The sequence below is a fragment of the Mytilus edulis genome, chromosome 7 (genome assembly GCF_963676685.1).
Source record: "Mytilus edulis chromosome 7, xbMytEdul2.2, whole genome shotgun sequence".
Classification (NCBI taxonomy): domain Eukaryota; kingdom Metazoa; phylum Mollusca; class Bivalvia; order Mytilida; family Mytilidae; genus Mytilus; species Mytilus edulis.
The window spans coordinates 79,276,220-79,297,077 of NC_092350.1; the positions used below are offsets into that span (position 1 = coordinate 79,276,220).

A 20,858-nucleotide genomic window follows, 5' to 3' on the forward strand; every position below is an offset into this window, starting at 1 on the left:
GTACTTTGAGATGACATTCTTAAAAATTTTCCATTCGGAACGTACATCTCTTATTAATAAATAATTCAAAATGGCTTTACAAGCGAGCACATGCAGACGAAACTCTTTCTTCGTTTAGTTGATTCACTTGCGAAAGAATAGTTACTTCAGGTTTTAATTTTCATCATAACTTCACCATCAATTAGTTGGTATAACATGCAACGATTCAGAATAGCTGTCAATGTGTGTTTGTCAGTAGTGTATGTCAACAATCTTGAAATAATCATTTGTACAAAAAAAATGTAATCACATACATCAGCCCCAGAAATATATTGGTTTGTCAAACAGGCTGCTTTAGAGACCTAACAAAAGTTGTCAACAAACTATTATTCCTCTGAATAAATACCGGATAATCTGAATAAATACCTGATCACCTGATAACTAGTATCCAACTACATACATGTGACAGAGTTGTCAAGCCACAACTGGAGATTTGGAAATTTTCAGCTGGAGTTTAGGTCTCAAAACTGGAGATTTATTATCGACCTTTTATCGACGTACGCAATGATTTTTTTGTGTGTTTAAACTGCATATCTTCCTTTTTTTTTTTGGTTAAAGGAACAATAATTCCATACCTGTCAACACCTGATACTTGATAAAAATAGAAGATAAGGGGTTTTCAAAAATTTATTCATTATGTATAATTCAAAATAAAGTGATCAGCCATCATACATAGTTGGCAAAAAGTATCTCTGATAAAGCTAAATTGTCAACTTTGGTACCACTACTGGCTTGTAACAGAAGGTGTTAAATTGATAGATATGTAGGCTTGCTGGTTGGTAGCTGTCTCCATAAGTGTGGTCAAGTCATTGGGGCCATCATAGTCAGCTTTGCATGAAGTGTAGTAAGCATGGTCTTGACCCTTGGTACTGGATCTGCACCATTTGAAATCAAATCTCAAGACAGAGTTGAATTGGGCTAGATACTTGGTCTTCTTTTATTTGCTGCTGGGATTTGGTGATAAAAAACAGTTTGCATTTTGTCAAATTCAAAAATTTCCAAGACAACTATACTTATATAGGTATTCCATTGGCTTGGATAGAGAACTAGCCATAAATATCATATTTGAGTTGATTTCATTTGTCTTTGAGGTTCAGTAAATGTTCCATGTTTTCAACAGCATCACATAGTGAATTGCATCGTTGTTTATACAACTTGTACAATTAGTCAATTTAATCCTTTGTCAGTATTAACTATTTCACTTTTAATCAACCAGGCTTGTGTCTTAGACTAGCTAGTTGTCACCAGGTAATTGCCTATTATCTTTAATTTATTGCTGTATAAACAGTTTAATCCTAAACACCTTGGGCTGATTTTACCTATTTTATGATTTTGACACAACAGGCAATTTCCGTTTTTCTCGGACTTTTCCCATATCAATTTCGAGTTTCTCGGACTTTTTCTCTGTCCCTATCGATTTTGTAAACAAAAATGTGTATTGAAAATTTTACGAGGTTGACATTTTCAAAAGCGGAAGATTTCAAATTTTAACGGGAGGGACGGAAGAGGGTCTGAAAAGCGGGAGATTTTGACTCCCGCCGGAAGAATCACATGTATGCAACTATTGAATTAAAACAAGCACCTGCCAGATATTATATACTCCAGTTGTGATTAAGAATAAAACTTGATCACAACACGCATTGTTGGATTCAATATCAGGCCTCGACAATAACGCTTGTCCGATTGTCTGGTACCAGAGGGAAAAAAGGTCGGACAAGTAAAAGCTGTATCAAGCTTGTCCGTCGGGACAAGTACAATTATTCAGCAGAAAATAAATTTAATCCAACTTTGATGAACAATAATTATAAACAAAAAACAAGAAAACAAATATTAGTTTGACATGTTTCTGCATTCTGTTTATTCAAATGCAAAACCTTTTTCTTCAACATGTGTACTTGTTGCAATCGATAATTTTTAACTGATTCTTTGTCGGGTAGTTTTTAACAGGTTAAATGTATACTATTCTCGGAAACCAGTCTTACTGATCCGAATCAATGATGTGCTTTGTAGATAAGGTAACTTTACAGGACAATTCGTCACCTCGACAGGTTTAGCTCCAAGTTTAATAGACAGTTTGGCACCGTAGGAGACATATTTAGTAGACATGATTGATAGACAGTTTGACAAGGCAGGAGACATTTTGGGACCAAGACTAATCAGTACCTCATTTTGCTACCTTATTCTGTTCCATATAACAAACACCATACTGGTAATTTTTTCACAAAATTTCTTTTTTTTTTATTTACCATTAAATTCACAAAATCATATTTAATCATAAGTAGAAAAAAACAATACTGACAATATCGTGACCTATAGTCGTTAATTTCGGTGTCATTTGGTCTCTTGCAGAGAGTTGTCTCATTGGCAATCATACCTTATCTTCTTCTTTTTATTGATTGCATTTCAATAAACTTTTTTCAACTGAAAAAAAAAACAGGATTATACAAATCCAATGAGTGTACAGGCCTATCAGATGATGCCTCATGTTTAGAGTCTGATGAGACTGGCATTGATGAAAAACTAGAACCTAAGTCCTGTGACATGACTAGATTCAGTTGAACTTGACTCATATTTTTGAAAAGAATTTCAAATCAAAAGAAATACATCAAATCCTGTCTATTGTTTAAATTCGGTTTGTTCATTTAATCAACTAAAAAATATAAAAGGTTATTTTTAATAGAAATATTTTGGACAAGTAAATTTTGGTATGTACTTGTCCTACATGACAAGTTGAAAAGAAAGTTATTGTAGAGGCCTGAATATGAATATAAAATAAGGGAAGCTTCATTTCATAATTTATAGATATTGGTGATGTATAATTGAGTATAATATATGTAATTGTTGGGGTATTAGTAATTATTTTCTTTAATTCCTCACTTAACTTCTTGAATATATAAAAAGCAGTACTTAATGTAGCAATGTACATATGTACTGTTACATGGATGTGACCTTGAGCGGTCATACTGGTGTTATATTGTAGCAGAAATTTCCCTTTTGCTTTTATAGGATTAAACAACAGAATCTAAAATGAAATAGCACCAGTGCCTCAAAAACTTCATTTTAATTAGATATTATCCGAATTTGATGCGTCCACGTAACGAAATAATCTTTCCTTTGAAAATTTTCATTCGTGTGACATCGTGTTTTGCTATGACGTAAATTCGCTAAATCCTTCATGAAATTTCATGTAATTTTATTAAAATTTTATTTTTAAACATTTTCTAAGCTTAAGGACATTTACTTATTTCTTTTTCTTTTGTTAATTTTTTGTATGCATTCGAATAGAAACAACTGTTACGCAAATTGTTTTATAACCTCAATTTGCTGAAAATCACAGTATCCTTGCAAGAATGTGTATCGCGCATGAATAGATTAGGAAAGTAGTTTCGGAAACATGGTTTATCGAAGTGTAAACCAAGAGAAAAATTCTAATTGACCAGTCCAATTCAAGTATTTATAGATATGCAAATGATATAAGAATTATTGACTGATAACAGAAACGTATTTATATAAATACACAGACATTATGGAGAGCAAAATAAAATTCCTTATTGTTTATTATAATTTAAATTAAATTTCTTCAATGAATACTCCTGAAAATATTTTTGAAGAACGTAAATAAATAATATTAAAATGTTTTTTTCATAAGAAATATATTTATAGATGAATACGTATAGATTATTGCTTTTTTTACACATTGATATGGTTAAATATCAACAGAGAGACAGAATGTGAACATTTTTGGTGAGTGAGCGCAGTGTGTGTGGAGCGGCTGATATTTTCAAATATCTATAAGAAGAAAACGCTATAATCTATTTTTAGGTGATATAAAAATAAAAAAATTATCGTTCTATTACTGATTACTGGTCTTTTCCTTTTCCCTTAGACAGTTTTACGCTTGACGAAAGAAAGATTGATAACGTCTCCTCTCGCGTTGTCTTAGCAGCTAACCATGATTTTTTTTTGCTTTAATGTGCAACTGCAATATAATGGATATATTATTAAGATATGGATCCAGGGGTTAAGAAATTTTGTTATAGCTCACTAGCCCAGGGCTAATTGGTTTCAAGATTTTACTAGCCCTGTTGGAAGAACTACTAGCCCAAGAAAACTGACTTGCTAGCCCTAGTATGCCTTACAAATTCAGAGTTTTCTGCAATAACAAAGAATTCTATAAGCTTAACATTTTTTATCCATTTACGGCATTGTACAGTAGATTTTTGCAAATTGGATATTGAAAACTTATATCAGCAAAGAATCCATTAGCATATAAATTCAATTAATGGATAATTGAATATTCACTGAAAATTCTGATATACTGAGTTGACCAAATCCAGGGATGATACAAGTCTTGACCACTGCTATACGTGGGTATGTAAAAGGATTGGAGGGGTTTTATCAGATACAGTTTGTGTAAAAGAATTATCAGCACATATTTCAAATTTATATCTGACAAAAGTCAGGTTTCTGCTGTCAAAAGGGATTCACATTTATATTGCAATAAATTAATCAGAAGGAGGTAAATCAGGTTGCATAAGCAAAGTACAATACCACCCCCTGTACTGACACATCGATATTGAAAGTACAAGATCCACCCAGAGTTATTTGTTCTATTTTAAAACTTGCAGATCATATGGAGATTAAATTAAGTGGTCTTCTTCACAAAAAATCACTTGTGAAAATGTGAGATAATTTACAACAATTTTAGTGTGGTAAGATATTTTGTAAAAAGATAATTTTGAATTTTATATAGCTCCAGACTTTTACATTAATGTTGATAAATTTCATCTATTTTTATGTTGTAGTTACAATTACATCTTGGTTAGAATAATAGGATGCCTGGAAAGTTAAAAGTTCGTATTTTAGCTGGAAGAGATTTGCCAGTGATGGATAGGTCTACAGACCTTACTGATGCATTTGTGGAGGTCAGTATCATAGTATATAACCTACAAATGTACTGGTATTTTATGTGCAACCTTGAGTTAATATAAGAAAGATTTTTTTTAAAGTTTATACATGTTATATTGGCATATCTTGAGATTTTTAGCCTAAAGAAATAAAGCCACATCAAAACCGTATATATAGTGTAAAACAATTCAAACATAAAAACCAACGATTGAATCTATAAAAATAAAAACGTAACACTTCTGAACCACATGCTTTGTTTGGAATAATGTGAGTCTAACAAACTTCTTCTTCCAAGTGAGCAACCGAATTCATATTGAATGTGTATGGTCCCGCGAAAATAAATGAATATGGTTTTTTTTCTTGCTTGTACCAGAAATATGGTATCACATCTATATGATTATTGTTTGTCTTAAATGAATTTCAAAAAGTATGCCTGATTAATGTAAGATCTGCATTATTTTATTAAATCAAGTATGAACATAAAAGCAAAAAAAAACTGTGCTTTCAATAAATAAAAGTGACATATATATAACTAAAAAAAAAGTAAAGATATGGGGTATCCATCCATGAAACATAGTCAGTATGTGTACCAGGTGTACAGCAAGAAAAAAACACATGTAAAGCAAATTATAGCAACAGCACTGTTATTGCTGTTCTTCATCTCAAAGTCACAGTGAGACATTCACCACAGGGCAAAAAACCTCACCTCACTGCAAGTTTAAGACTTATACCCAGCCCCATAATACCGGCTTGCGTGGAATTATATGTATACCGTCCTGGTAAAAATTTTAAAATTGCTTTATAATTGCAAATGAGACATCTATCCACTATAATCCAAATGATGTGAATTTTAGCAACTATAGACAACCTTTCAATAATGGACAAAACCCTTATCATAGAGTGAGCTTTAAGAGTACACATCATCACAATATGCATGATATGTAAAACAATTCAAACAAGAAACTTAAGGCCTGATTAATGAACAAAACAATAAATGATAATATGACGGATAGCTAGTAAGGACATCCATGTGGATACATTTTGTACTTTTGAATTTGACTTTTATATCCAGAAAATAAATGAAATTCTACTAATAATTCTGTAATGAATTTTTTGTGTCTATATTGATAGGTAAAATTTGGCAGTGAGACAGTGAAGACAGACGTGTTTAAGAAATCGTTAAATCCACATTGGAATTCTGAATGGTTTATATTTGAGGTAATTAGTTTTTATAAGCCTGTCAAAATTTTTAACATGTAAACATGTCGCCCTGTAACTTGGGAACAACTTATCCAAATTTCATGAAACTTAATATAGTTGTTTCTTATGATGGTCAAATGATTTGTATACTTTTTGGTGAAAATAAGATTAAAACTTTTTGTGTTACGGCACTTTTTGAGTTACGGCACTTTGTAACTAAAACAGGGGTGTGTTTTTTTCACATGTCTTGCTGTATCTCAAAAACAAAATATAGTTATTGCTTAAAACATTCTCAGAAACTAGTTATGATTATTGCATAAAACTTCCACACAAGACGACGGGTGTATCATACGCTCATGGCACTGTTATTATTGATTATTTAGCATCATCCAATTGTTAAAGATGGTGTTTATTTTGGCATATTCTTATGCTGCATCATTCATAGTCTATTGAAACAATTTTTGTACTCTTGCTTAAAGGACTGTGATGTATATTGGTAAATATCATGTAGATTGCCACGTTCCTCATACTGTGTTGTGTCAATGTGATGAAAAATATATAATGTTGTATATTAAAATGAATACTGTCATGACTGTATTTTAATCTTGATTTTGCCTCTATTTGCAGGTAGAAGACAACGTTCTACAGGATGAGCCCCTAGAAATCAGGTAAGGATATTCTTAAAATCTTTAAGACCACTATTTTATGCTCTACAGCATTTATTTTTCTACCATAAGATTTTGATGCAGGTTTTGTTTGAACTTTTGAAATAAATATCTACTTATGTGTGAACATATTTTGATGTAGTATGTAACACAATTCAAATGAGAAAACTAACAGCCTGTAATAAAACAACAAACAAACTACAATGCCTGCTTTATTTCTGGATATTGGTATAGTAATGGCAATTATTATGTATTGCAGAGTTTTAGATTATGACACCTATAGTGCTCATGATGCAATTGGTAAAGTTTATGTCGACCTGAATCCCCTGCTGAGCAAAGAAACTCCAAATATGATTAGTGGATGGTTTCCTATCTATGACACTATGCATGGTGAGTGTGGCCCAACAAAATGAAAATTTTCCTTAATAATAAAGAAAGGAATTAACAAATCACAATATCAATTTTTATAATTTTTAAGTGAAGGAAAATGTCTGTTAGTAGATAAACACACATCATTTGCTGTATTTATGTGATTTTAGAACATTGGCTTCTAAAGCCATAATATGGATATATTAGAATGATACTGTAGTTATAACAACTTACAATCAGCATGTCTAAAATTGAAGTAATATCCACTCCTCTTCTGAATAAGTCTCAACAATTTCTGAATGCATCTTGTTTCGATAGACCCATAAGAAAAAACTTGGGAAAATATGTCAATGTGACAGGAACCCAACTACACACAAAAACTAAGACACATATATAGATTAGCTTAGGGTCCTAAATTGACTATAGTCTATACACAATGTAAAGCTCTTAATCACTCCTGCAGTTGAATTGTAAAAAAAAAACATTGAATAAATCCTGAAAGTTTTGAATTTGCATTATAGGTTACCAGTATTTATTCTTTTTTACAAAAGGTTCCACAGATCGGATTACAAGCACAATACAGGAATAAACTTTATTTGTATCTTTGTATTTTCTTGATGACTGGTTTTCTTTATTCCTTTATTAGGTATAAGAGGAGAATTAAACATAATTGTGAGAGTAGAATTGTTTACAGATGTTAATAAGTTCCGACAGTCATCATGTGGGGTACAGTTCTTCAGCAGTAAGTAAACAGATGAATAAAATTTCTTAATTGTTTTATACTGGTCATGCTAGTATAAGTATAACCTTGGATCCTTTACAATTAAATTCATAGTCCCAAGGTTTAAAAATCATTTGTATTAGTAATCAACTGTATCTAAAAATATATTGATATTAGGGAAAAAAGGGTATAATAATTATAAAACAACATTTGTGTTTTATTTTTGCTGATGTGGAATCCAGTTGGTATAAAAATTGAAATTGAAATGTTGTTGATGTTTATTTCAGCTGCTGAGGTACCCAGTGGGTATAGGCTACAAATAATACATGGTTTTGTTGAAGAGCTTGTGGTTAATGATGACCCAGAGTACAAATGGATAGACAAGATTAGAACTCCTAGAGCCTCTAATGAAGCTAGGCAGAGGCTTTTTTCTAGGTTGTCAGGTAGGTATACTAAGTCATTAGATAAAAGGATAATTCCAGTGATTCCAATGAAACTAAACTACTCATTAACATCAATTTGAGAAATGAGAGAAACAAAAGAATGACTTCATAATTGGTCTGAGGTGCGATAGTGATAAGTTGTAACAATTAACTTGTGAGCACTTTTAGAAGGTCAGAAAAAACTTCCTGTTTGCCTATACTTTGAATTTTTCAATATGTTGAATTAACTTAAAAAATTACTTCACACATTTGTCCAATATTACTATTATAGACAAAAAGTCTTCATATCTGGTCAGTAGCTCAACAGTGATAAGTTGTACCATGTGTGTACTTTTCAGATGGGTCCCAATAATGTATTAAAATGTACCAAACCCATTTTACATTTCAGGTGAATTGCAAAGGAAGATTGGAGTGAAAGTTTTAGATCTTGGTGGAAATGCCATTATAGGGTAAATTTTATGTATGGACAGAAATTCTATTTTACTGTAACTCTTATCTCACAAGTAATAAATGGATGATTTTCAAGCGATAACTTGTTTCGAGTAAGCATGGTTGGAATGTCTTATATTTCTAAAGCACATCCTTCATAATATAAAGTATATTCATATAAATAGAAGTGTGTGGTATACATTATAGAGGCAGCAATCCAACAAAACAATAAAGTAAAATCATTCAAAGTTTAACATTCAGTCTTCAGCCTTAGACAAGTGTTTATACCACATCTCAAGTTCTAGACTATCCTGAATTTGAAGATGTTATGGATAAAGGAAGAGATTTGAGTAGATGCATGTGTTCATTTTTATACCCCCGCTTTGAAAAAAGGGGGGGTATACTGTTTTACCTCTGTCTGTCCTTCCGTCAGTCCATCAGTCCGTCCGTCCCATGAATATTTTTTGTCGCATTTTTCTCAGGAACTACAATACAAGGATTTCTGAAATTTGGTTTCAGGATTTATACAAGTCAGCTATACCGTGTGATGTGTTTTCAGATTCATCACTCGACAACTTCCTGTTAACCAAACACTTGTATTATTTTACACATGATAACCAAGTTGAAAATTTCCGTCACATTTTTCTCAGGAACTACAATACAAGGATTTCTGAAATTTTGTTTCAAGGTTTATATAAGTATGCTATACCGTGTGATGCGTTTTCAGATTCATCACTCAACAACTTCCTGTTTACCGAACACTTGCATATTTTTACACTATTAAAATTATCCACTTGCGGCAGGGGTATCATCAGTGAGCAGTAGCTCACAGTTTCACTTGTTTTGATAGATGAACATGTTGATATAATGTGGAAATTTCTTAGCAGAAGGTCACTTCTGGTGTCTCAATGATATCATGAACACATTGAAATTATTATATTTAAAATTACCAATTTGCAAGAAGTTTTTGGACAAAACAGATATGAGCCAAGAGATTACCCAAAAAGATATTTTACGCACATTGACATATTTGATTAAAAACATTCTCTTAGCAAAACTTTCCTTATACAATATATCAGGTCATTTTCCAGACCTGTTTTGTTAGTGGTTTTAGCTATAGATGGGACAGTTTAAAGTTTCTTATTTACTTTTAGTTACTACCAATGTTTTGATCTAGAAGGGGAATCAGGAATTGTAGCACGAGGTATAGGGACAGTAGTTAACATAGCTAAGATACTCCAACAACCTCCCTCACCTCAGGGGGTGTCGCCACTACTTAAAGAGTAAGTATAAGGAGGGATTATCTCCCTTGCATGGTTATAGGAATTTGGTATGTCAGTAGATAACTTGATTGCTTACTATATTAGTATGGCGATGAAATAGAAATAGACTGGATGGAGAGTTGTCTCATTGGCACTCACACCACATCTTCCTATATCTGATTATACCAGCCAGTTATGTTAAATTATTGTCTATGCAAAACTACTGGGTGTTGACTTATAAGATGATCTAATTTATAGGTGAAAACTAGTTTGTAGAACCACATTTCCATTTTTAGCTCACCTTTCTTTCCTATATGGTCAAATGATTTTTTATTTACAATGTGATTATATATGAAACTATAGGCTAATTTACTATTGGTGAAACCCTTTTGACTTCAGTTTTTGACTTTCTTGTTTATTAAGTTAATTGGAATAGTCAGAATTCTGCAATTTTGAATTCCTGTATATCATTGACATCAATTTTGAAATTGGTAGAAAATCTATTTCTTTCTAAAAACATCATCACTTTTGTTTTAACTTTAGATGATTTGAATGGTTTTTGTTTTTTATGCCCCACCTACGATAGTAGAGGGGCATTATGTTTTCTGGTCTGTGCGTCCGTTCGTCCGTCCGTTCGTTCGTCCGTTCGTCCGTCTGTCCCGCTTCAGGTTAAAGTTTTTGGTCAAGGTAGTTTTTGATGAAGTTGAAGTCCAATCAACTTGAAACTTAGTACACATGTTCCTTATGATATGATCTTTCTAATTTTAAAGCCAAATTAAACTTTTGACCCCAATTTCACGGTCCACTGAACATAGAAAATGAAAGTGCATGTTTCAGGTTAAAGTTTTTGGTCAAGGTAGTTTTTGATGAAGTTGAAGTCCAATCGACTTGAAACTTAGTACACATGTTCCCTATGATATTATCTTTCTAATTTTAATGCCTAATTATATTTTTTATCCAATTTCACGGTCCATTGAACATGGAAAATGATAGTGGGAGTGGGGCATCCGTGTACTTTGGACACATTCTTGTTTGGAAATATCTTGAATTGAATTGCTGTTTATAGATTGCATCTTGATTTATTTTATAGTAAACGGTAATGTAAACATTATTTTAATTGAATTAGTCTAACTGGTAGTTAAACTTGGAGAGTGTTTGTTGCTGAGATTTAAAATATATTAACATTTTCATATGACATCTTTTTCGATAGACTTATAAGTATCTTTGACAGATTAACTTTTGTCAAAGCTGTTTGAATAATTCTTTTTAAACAAAGATGGATTCACTTGATATCAGCTTCACAGAACAATGTTCAATTATGATGTCCAATTTTTTTGCTGTCCTAGGATTTTACTAATTTTGACATTACCAAAACAGGCACCCATACCTGATAAAAGAGGGACGAAAGATACCAGAGGGCCAGTCAAACTCATAAATCGAAAATAAACTGACAACGCCATGGCTAAAAATGAAAAAGACAAACAGACAAAACAATAGTACACATGACACAACATAGAAAACGAAAGAATAAGCAACACCAAAAACTAGGGGTGATCTCTGATGCTCTGGTTGGGTAAGCAGATTCCGCCGAACATGTGGCACCCAGTGTGTTGCTTATGTAATAACAAATCCGGTATAGAGTCTAATTCGGTAGGTCAAATTCATGAAAGGGAAGGGGATTGTAGTTACGACGTAAGGAACATATCTGATATCATTTGTGAAACGGTTATTCCATAAATGATAACTTTATGTAGAAAGAATATCTTCTTTAATGATGACCTAATATCATATTTTTTTATGCATATTAGCAAACACACCTTGGTTACAAGTGGCATTAAATCTCCATAACGTTTCCAACTCAAATAAACGCAGTTATTAGAATTTCTCATTTTGTGTATTTCACTGTCAGATTCCAATGGGATGTTAACATCAAAATTTAAACTGTGATTGAGCGCAGCAAATAGCTATTGCAATTTAAACAAAAATTATACTACACTTCAATGACATACAATCTATTTGAATTCTGTCTTGCATAAAGTTTTTTAATTTATTTGGCTTCCAAGTTCAAAAACTTATTTTTTTGTGTACATTTTACCATTTCATGATATTAAGATTCCTTGAAGTGAGAGACATGCTGTGCCCACTGAGAACTAATGGCCTGTGGTATGTAGTCGCTAACCCTATCACATACCATACTGGTCAACCAAGTGGACTGTTTCTTTTCTGGTGATGTCTCCGTTGTTGAGGGTCAAAACATCATTTTAAGCTCAGCTGGCCCGAAAGGCCAAGAGAGCTTTTCCTATCACTTTGCGTCCTTTCTTGTTTATGGATGACTTTATCCACAAATTTAAGTGTCCCAACGAAAGATAGCAAATGGCATCCAAATCAAGACATGGAAAGATCCCTATTATTGTAGGTTTGACTACATGGATACCAGTATATGATATAGAGCATACATGAAATATCACCAAACGCACTATGAACTAAATATACAACTTCAGCCAAATTTTACCCATATAGTTTTTTAAAATTTGAACCACATGATTACTTTTTTTCTCAAGAAAAAATAGTTTTGATTGATAAAAGTCAGATCCGGGGAGGCCACTTTCAAATTTTAGCTACAAGTTGGTATCAAAAACTGATTGTTTCTTAAATTTAAGAATCTCCTCTATAGGTAGTTTCCTTTATGAATTGTCTCCCTTGGGTACTATGTATGTTGAAAATAAACCCTGCTTTGTCAATAAACAATGAGTTTACCCACTTTTACTTAAATATTGGAATGACCAACTGTATAAAATGTTTCTCTATCCTGTCAAAAAGAAATTATGTTGCATATATGACCAGTACCTGATTTTATTTGTTGATATGATTGATTTTAAGTTTTTCTACTAACTATATTCTATCATTTTTCTAAGTCTACCTATGTTTATAATTTTGCATGACATAATTATGCTTTTTTGCATGCATGCATGTGATATAAGTTTTTGCACAGAAAACAATTAAGTTGATTAGACATCCTTACCCCCTTTTTAACAAAATTAACTTATGAAAATAAATTATTTTAGAGGTATAATGGTTAAGTTTTTTATTCATCCTGCAACACATTGTGAGGCACATAAAACTCTTGACAGATTTCAAAAGTTTATATCATTAATTTCTCTGACATTTGCTGTTCCCTTATTTTTACTGGGGTTATAAAATTGAGAATGGAAATGGGGAATGTGTCAAAAAGACAACAACCCGACCATAGAACAAACAACAGCAGAAGGTCACCAATAGGTCTTCAATGCAGCGAAAAATTCCCGCACCCAGAGGCGTCCATCAGCTGGCCCCTAAACAAATATATATACTAGTTCAGTGATAATTAACGCCTCTTTGAAATGTAATTTTTATTGAACATTGCATTGTAAGCATACATCTACATTTTTTGTAAAATTTATAAGAAGTTTATTTCAAAGGCTGTTATCAGCAAGGTCTTGGATGGGTGCGAATAAAGTTTTTGACAGGACTTTTATTTTATCTATGTCTTGGACAGATGCATGCATGTGTGATTACTGCTTTAAATTCTAATATTGATTATTTCTAATAACCAAAGTTTTTTTTTTATTTGCTCATGCACAAAAATCTTTTGAATTAGAATAGAAATGTACAATATTTAATTGTATAGATAAGAAAAATAATTATTTGATATTAATTTCAATTTGGAGGAGAAATGGATTAATTAAATTTTATTATTTGAATTTAAGATATTTTGAAAATATCTTTGAAGATCTGTTAAATATTAGAAAAATTACAAAGCAAGTGACTTATAAAGACATTTTATTAGCAAAATTAAAATTGATTGTAGTCAAAAGAATGCATCATGTACAGTGATTTTTATTTTAAATGATGAAAGGTGTAATTGTAATAGCCATTTGTTCAAATTTTGGATAAGTTATATATGAACAGATCTATAAATAAGAAATGAATGATTTTATGAGGGACTAGGCATTATATTCAGTCACATTAGTTTAAAGGAAATATTTGCCCAGAGGTCTCAAACAAGCAAACTCCTATCACAATGTAGTAAAGAGGGAGGTTAAGAAAGAGTCGGACAGAGATAGTATTTGGGTTGTATGCCATTTACTACTGTTCTTTAGTTATGCCTATTTAACTCGGTAAATTCCAAAGCTCATGTCCTCATACACATATACAACCTTCTTCTAATAATAAATTTGATTCTTTAAGAAATGTAAAGAGAAGCTTAATTGTTTCATGAATTCAGTAGTGGACAAATACTGTGGTATTTATTGTACTGCTTTACAGCATTGGGATAAAGGGTTTGCTTGAATTGGGCTGTGATACAAAATAACAAGATAACATCACATGATTATACTCTCACTGTTTTTGTTTTGTTTTATTTTGTATAAACTTAATATTTTCATTTTTTTGTACTAACAAGACTAATTTTGTTTTTTCTGTTTCTTTCTTTTCTTTATTTACAGTTTGAGGCTATACTCCATTCCTCATAGACAAACCCAACAGAGTGTAACTCCGCCCACAAGATTCACCCAACATAGTGTGACTCCGCCCTCTAGACATGCACGTAAAATACCCACTGCCTCTCCCCCTCCCTCTGCTCCACCTTCTCTGCCTGGCCAATCAGCATTTAGCTTTGCTTTCAGTTCCCCTGTGCCTGAGGATACCTTGGCCCCATCGTCACCTCCTGTCCAGCCTGTCAGAAGTACAACGTCTCCTGTCAAGATGGTCCCGCCCTCACAGACCAACAGAAGATCATCAGACTCAGATATAAGTACCAACACGCCTCCTAAAGGTAAAGCTATTAAACTTATATTATTTTACATATACAGTCATCATTGGGTGGCATTTCTTATTTTTAGGAATTTCTGGATGCATTTGGAACTTGTTGAGCTGCATCTGAATATTGAAAATTGATGTATGTAACATTTATGCATGGATATAAATGAAATTTTTATCCACATCAGTGACTTCTTTGTCAATTTAAAGTTTTGTTTAAAATATGTAAAGTGTTTTAAAATAACATTTATTTTCTTGCAGAACAATTGATAATAAGAAGCTATATAGTTTTATCAGTGATTTTGCTAGCGCTCGTCACTTTCGTATTTTACGAAAAGGTTTTCTCATTGACGAAAGTATTTCAAATCAATTTCGTCACTTTAATTTTGAAAGTGTAAAAAAAAATTCGCAATAAAAACCATAAATCTACCTGTCTTCATGTTTTTGACAAGTTTATGACCTCCAGGTAATTAACATTTTCAACAGGTGTTACAAGTTGTGATTACAACTAATCCGCTTATCGCCATCAGATGGGTCACTTATCCGTAATTTATTAATTAACCCCATCATTGAATGACCATCATATTTATTTCCCCAGGAAAATCTGTCAGTCGGCATTTCAACAACCAGGAGTATAATTTCGTCATTTAATAAAAAAATGTAACAACCCGGACAGTTCGCATTTGAATTTCAATATTTCCCAAACGATCACAATCTGAAGTTAGTTTGTCGTAGATTCGTCATTCAAAGGTATTTTCGTCATATTTGATTTAAATTTTTCATCAAAAGCTTTCGACAATTTCCATTTAAAATAAAGAACTTTAATGTGTTTATTCAAAAAGTTCACGATGTTAAACAGGTGCTTCCTGTACTGTGTTCTACGCATGCGTGAAAGTATTCTTTTTGACTATTTATAGACATTCAAAAGTAAACGTAAAATATGAAATCATTTAGAATCAATTAAACGAGAGAGACAAATATATATCTCTTACTAAAGGAAATTAAATCGAAAAATGACAATTTTCTGATGAATCCGGACTCGTTTTGAATTTATTATCCACGTGTCACTTCCCGTGTTCGTTTCATTTTAAAACCGAAAGTAGTAAACGTGATCTATTGTTGATTTGTTTACAACCTCCTTTCAGTCATTATAATCGTTCCAAAAAGGATTTTATACATTTCAAACTTGATAGAAATGATTTCCAAATATCGACTTAGACGTTTTATAAGGATAATGATTATACAGTGAAATAATCATTGCACATTAATTTCTGCTGTGATTCCTTGTTTAAAAAAAATAGAATCCAACTTTTGTTGATCAGGAATGACCCCTGGAACAAACTGAAGAGAAATTGTGAACTAAATTTCTGGATTCCATGTCAGAATCTTTCATAATGGCCAATACAGTCAAATCATACAATAACTGCCAATCATGCTGGTTGGTGCCTCAATCCCTTAAAATCTGACTAAGCTAGTAATATAATCATTGGTCCATTGCTTTTACACAAAATAAGGAGGTTGATTTTAATAGCGCGCAAAAGTGACTAAAGCCCTCAAAATCCTAGCTTAAACCCTGGTTTTATTATATGTATTTTAAGATTTCATCATTTCTTCTATTCTCTTATGGAATCGTTTTTTCTTGTATATTATATTTTCTTAGGACAAATGTATTGTAAGTTCATTTTTATTTATCATTCATTGGTTATTCAATCATGTGTCAGGTTATCCTGTCTTATATTGGTCATATTCATTGAGTTCACAAGTTTTACAACTCTTTTTGAATATCCTTGTCAGAACATATACATACAGTGGCCATAAATATTTCTTACGACATCTATACTATTAAACGAGAAGACCTCAGTTTGTGTGTCGCTTCTCTTCCTTCTACAATAAATTAATCATCATGCTTCTGTGTTCTTTAGGTAACGTGCATAGTCGCATTTGTCATCCATTTTTATGATTATTCAGATTGAGTTATTTTGGGAGAAAAACGACAATAACCTGAAGCGGGACAGACAGACGGACGGACGAACGAACGTATGGTCGGACACACAGACTAGAAAACACAATGCCCATAAATGGGACATAAAAATTTATTGTTGAAAGTGAAAGTAGTGATTTGGCCTAAATGAAAGTAGGGTAGAGATTAGAGGGAGGCAGGACTTATTCAGGAACTCGGGATCGAGTGATTTCAAGCTCGGGATTTCGGGATTGAGCCTTACGGGATGCGGGAATTTGTTTATTGAATTTCGGGATATCGGGATATGAATTTCGTTACAATAAGCACCTCGAGATTTCATGTTTTTAAGGCCGGGATTTCGGGATCAGGGCCCCTCCGACCACCCCTCAAATGAGATTCAAATCCTACCATTGGCATGTTAATACGGCTCTCAAAAGGAAAAACACTGTTGGATTGTCCTAGAAGCATATTTTATAAAAATAATAATGGTCTATAAACAGTTTCATTGATTTCATGTTTGAAGCGGTGCATTTTTTTAATTTAATTTGACTTTTATTAGATAATGCATTGTAGCAAAGGGGAAGAAAAATTGTGGTAAAAAATGTATAAGGCAAGAAACACGAAAATAATTGAATTTAACAGAAAGGAAACAAATAACGGACTTTGGAAAAAAGGGAGAGGGTCTTTGATACCTTATACATGTTATATGAAATTCTACAGTCATAATATCTTTTACAAAAATTGATCCTACAACAGTTTACAAGCTATATATGCCCGCGATTTCGCGGGTGTGTTCTATTAAATATAATTATACAACTCAATATTTCCTTGCATCAATCAAGGATTTCATAGTTCCATGCCATATTTGAACACTATGAATTATAATGACTGCATGAGACTGATTTATTTAGGATCCAGTCTAACAGGAAGCAGTGGTAGTGGCAGCGGCATAGGAAGTGGAGGCAAATCTGTTTCTAAGTTATCAGCACAGCAACCAAGTATAGACTTGATGGTATGAATACAGTAAAATTGAATAAGACATCCTGTTATGTAAGAAGGTATCACATTCCTGACTTGGTATAGAGTGGGTGGCGCATATTCCCAATGGACATATTTCGCCGTTTTGCTATTTTTCTGTAAAATTTGTGTGCCTTTACCCAGTACTTGCCTAAATAGATGGTAAAGGCTGTTAGTAATGTTTATATTCTTAATTTATCCCATTTCCAAGGTTATTTGCACATATAAAGAAATATACAGGTGTTTTTAAACAATTTTTGACTATTATGTAAGATTTATATGACAATCAAGCGCAGTCTTAAAGTAAATATTTGAAAAAAATGGTATAAGAATGATCTCTCAAGCTTATTTATGTAATTACAAACATTCATTTTCATAATATACCAGGATAATCATAATAAGGATGGTCATATCAAACATTGAGGCCAAAATAAGTCCTCCATGGTACATGAACAACTTGATTTTCTTTTGAGTTTGTATTCATTTTTAGAACAATTAAAGATTGTTTTGAAGATAATTACCTTATCAAACATTTTTTTCATATAGTAAAATTTCTGAAACCTACATGAAAAGTTCCAAATATTCAAATGTAGGTCGGATGTAAGTGAAAATGAATGAATTTTTACGCTGAAAATGGGTCACTCACTCTTAGCATTTTCAAATGAATATGATCTGTAACAATTATAATTATATGACCATACCTGCCAAATTTCACGATTTTGGTGTGTTCTACATGATTTAACCTCTTGTCACGATTGCATGATCATGATTGTGAAAAAAGGTCTAAAACACATTTTTGTGAAAATCTACACGAAAAAAGTGATCGTTCCTGATTTTAAACTGTTCCGAAGGGTAACTGGGATGTAGCTGTTTTGGCTGAAGACATTACATTGACATGCAGTTTCTTTATAAATAAGCAAACAAAGAGGACCTTTTAAAAAGATCAACCAATTGCATGAACTTAAGCAATTCTGACTTCCCATATGTACTTTTTATATTTCAGGAATACCCATTTTTCACTATGACCAGTTTTCCTGTAGGGTTTATATCACATCTTGGTGGTGTTGTGTCTGCAAAGTCGGTCAAATTATTGGACAAGATCCACAATCCAGGTATGTTGTATGACTACAAATTAGTGTTGTCAAATCGTACACTTTTGCCTAACCGGTTACTCGGATAATCGTTCGACCGATTAACCGGTTAACCGGTATAGTTTAAGTTGGGGTTTGAAAGCCTTATCAATAGTACCCTACACATAGATATAAGATGTGGTATGAGTGTCAATTTGACAACCTTTCATCCAAATCATAAATTTACGCTTTTAGAATTGAATATTGTCCTTTGGCATTATAAGGTTGTCTTTGAGGATTCCTGGCGAAGTTTGACTTTTAATAATCAAATACACCGTACCAACTATATCACATTGGTTTGCATTTCACAATTTTTGAGGTAGCATTTCGTTTAAAGTAAGACTAAGCATTGCACGACGGAGGTTGCACATTTAGATGTAGGTCTACACAAAATTAGATAAAAAACGAACCAATGAAGTAAATATTAACATTTAATCGCATTACTGATTTAAAGTTACTGTTAAAAAAACATGTATACTAATTATGTTTCTATAAGATCCTGCCCCGAGCTGAGAGACAAGTTCTAATTAATTTTATGGTTTGAGATTTACAATAGCAATCAATATACTGGACAATGGATAATAATCTGTCTAATTAATTACCACGACAATAAAACATAACTATTTAATGATTTCAATACAAATTTATATAAAATCTACCAAAATTGAAAAAAGTCCGGTTAACCGGTTAGCGATTTTGATATTCGGTATTCGGTCGTTCGACCGGTTAACCGTTGACAACACTACTAAAAATGTGTATGTGCTATTATCTTATTTCAAATGTAGTTCAGAGTTAAATATTACGTCCATTATCACTGAACTAGTATACTTATCAGTTTAGGGGCCAGCTGAAGGACTCCTCCAGGTAGGGGAGTTTCTAGATGCATTGAAGACCCATTGGTGGCCTTCGTCTGTTGTCTGCTCAATGGTCGGGTTGTTGTCTCTTTGACTTCCCCATTTCCATTCTCATTTTTATTAATAGAAAAACAAAGATGCGATATGAGTTCCAGTGAGACAACTCTCCATCCAAGTCACAATTTGTAAAAGTAAACCATTATAGGTCAAAGTACAGCTTTCAACACTCAGCATTGGCTGACACCAAATAGATTTATATTGGTGTGGGGGTAAATGAGCATTACTTGCAACACCTTTAGTTTTTCTCTGGGCGTTAGGGCTAAACTATTGTTATTCCAAGCATGAAAAATATTTTTTTTACTTGCTCCTGTAGCATATGCTCATAGTTATACTTTAATTTTTAAATAAATATTTACAAAATTGCCTGCCATTATGCTTAGGTGTTTTAGCAATACATGTACAAAAAAAGAAAATGTGGTATGATCAGACCCGTAGCCAGGAATTTCCAAGGGGGGGTTCGTTGGACTCATGAACTCGACTTTAACAGTCACAATTTGATCAAAACGTTGACTTTAACAGTGCTTATTTGATTTCAAAGGGGGGTTCCTCCGAACCCCCCGAACCCCCCTGGCTACGGGTATGATGATTGCCAATGAGACAGCTCCCCTCAAGATCCCAACTGACACAGAAATTAACAACTATAGGTTACCTTACAGCCTTCAACAGTGAACAAAGCCAATACCACATAGTCGGCTTAAAATAATTCAAATGAAAAAACTACCAGCATAATTAATGTACAATAAATGAAAAAAAAATTTAAAAAAATACAGCAACAAACGACAACCACTGTGTTACTGTCTCATGACTTGGGAATACGTCTTTATGTTTTTAAATATTTTGTTACTTATTCTTATTTGTTAATTACTGAAATTGACAATATAATTATAGAGGAGCCAGAAACAAGAGATGTTTGGTGGTTAGAGATTAGGACAGAAATCAGATCACATATGAGGGCAATGGGATGTCATGCTGTCCTTGGTTACACTGAACAAACCTCTATCTGG

General features: G+C 32.6%; 1 protein-coding gene across 2 annotated transcripts in view; it reads left to right on the forward strand.

The window, feature by feature from the left end:
* Positions 1-64: 64 nt before the first annotated feature.
* The window catches only part of LOC139482291 (C2 domain-containing protein 5-like), an 88,418-nt gene continuing 67,624 nt past the window's right edge, over positions 65-20,858 (forward strand). Inside the window, exons 1-13 of one of the 2 annotated variants that reach the window (XM_071266089.1) lie at positions 65-150; positions 4,845-4,964; positions 6,079-6,165; positions 6,775-6,815; positions 7,072-7,202; positions 7,828-7,923; positions 8,190-8,345; positions 8,734-8,794; positions 9,929-10,057; positions 14,521-14,849; positions 17,705-17,805; positions 18,814-18,922; positions 20,743-20,857. In XM_071266089.1, coding sequence (XP_071122190.1) covers positions 4,875-4,964; positions 6,079-6,165; positions 6,775-6,815; positions 7,072-7,202; positions 7,828-7,923; positions 8,190-8,345; positions 8,734-8,794; positions 9,929-10,057; positions 14,521-14,849; positions 17,705-17,805; positions 18,814-18,922; positions 20,743-20,857 — 1,445 coding nt within the window. In that variant the 5' untranslated portion in view covers positions 65-150; positions 4,845-4,874. The remainder of the gene's footprint in view (positions 151-4,844; positions 4,965-6,078; positions 6,166-6,774; positions 6,816-7,071; positions 7,203-7,827; positions 7,924-8,189; positions 8,346-8,733; positions 8,795-9,928; positions 10,058-14,520; positions 14,850-17,704; positions 17,806-18,813; positions 18,923-20,742; position 20,858) is intronic. The other variant, XM_071266090.1, reaches the window with a different exon arrangement.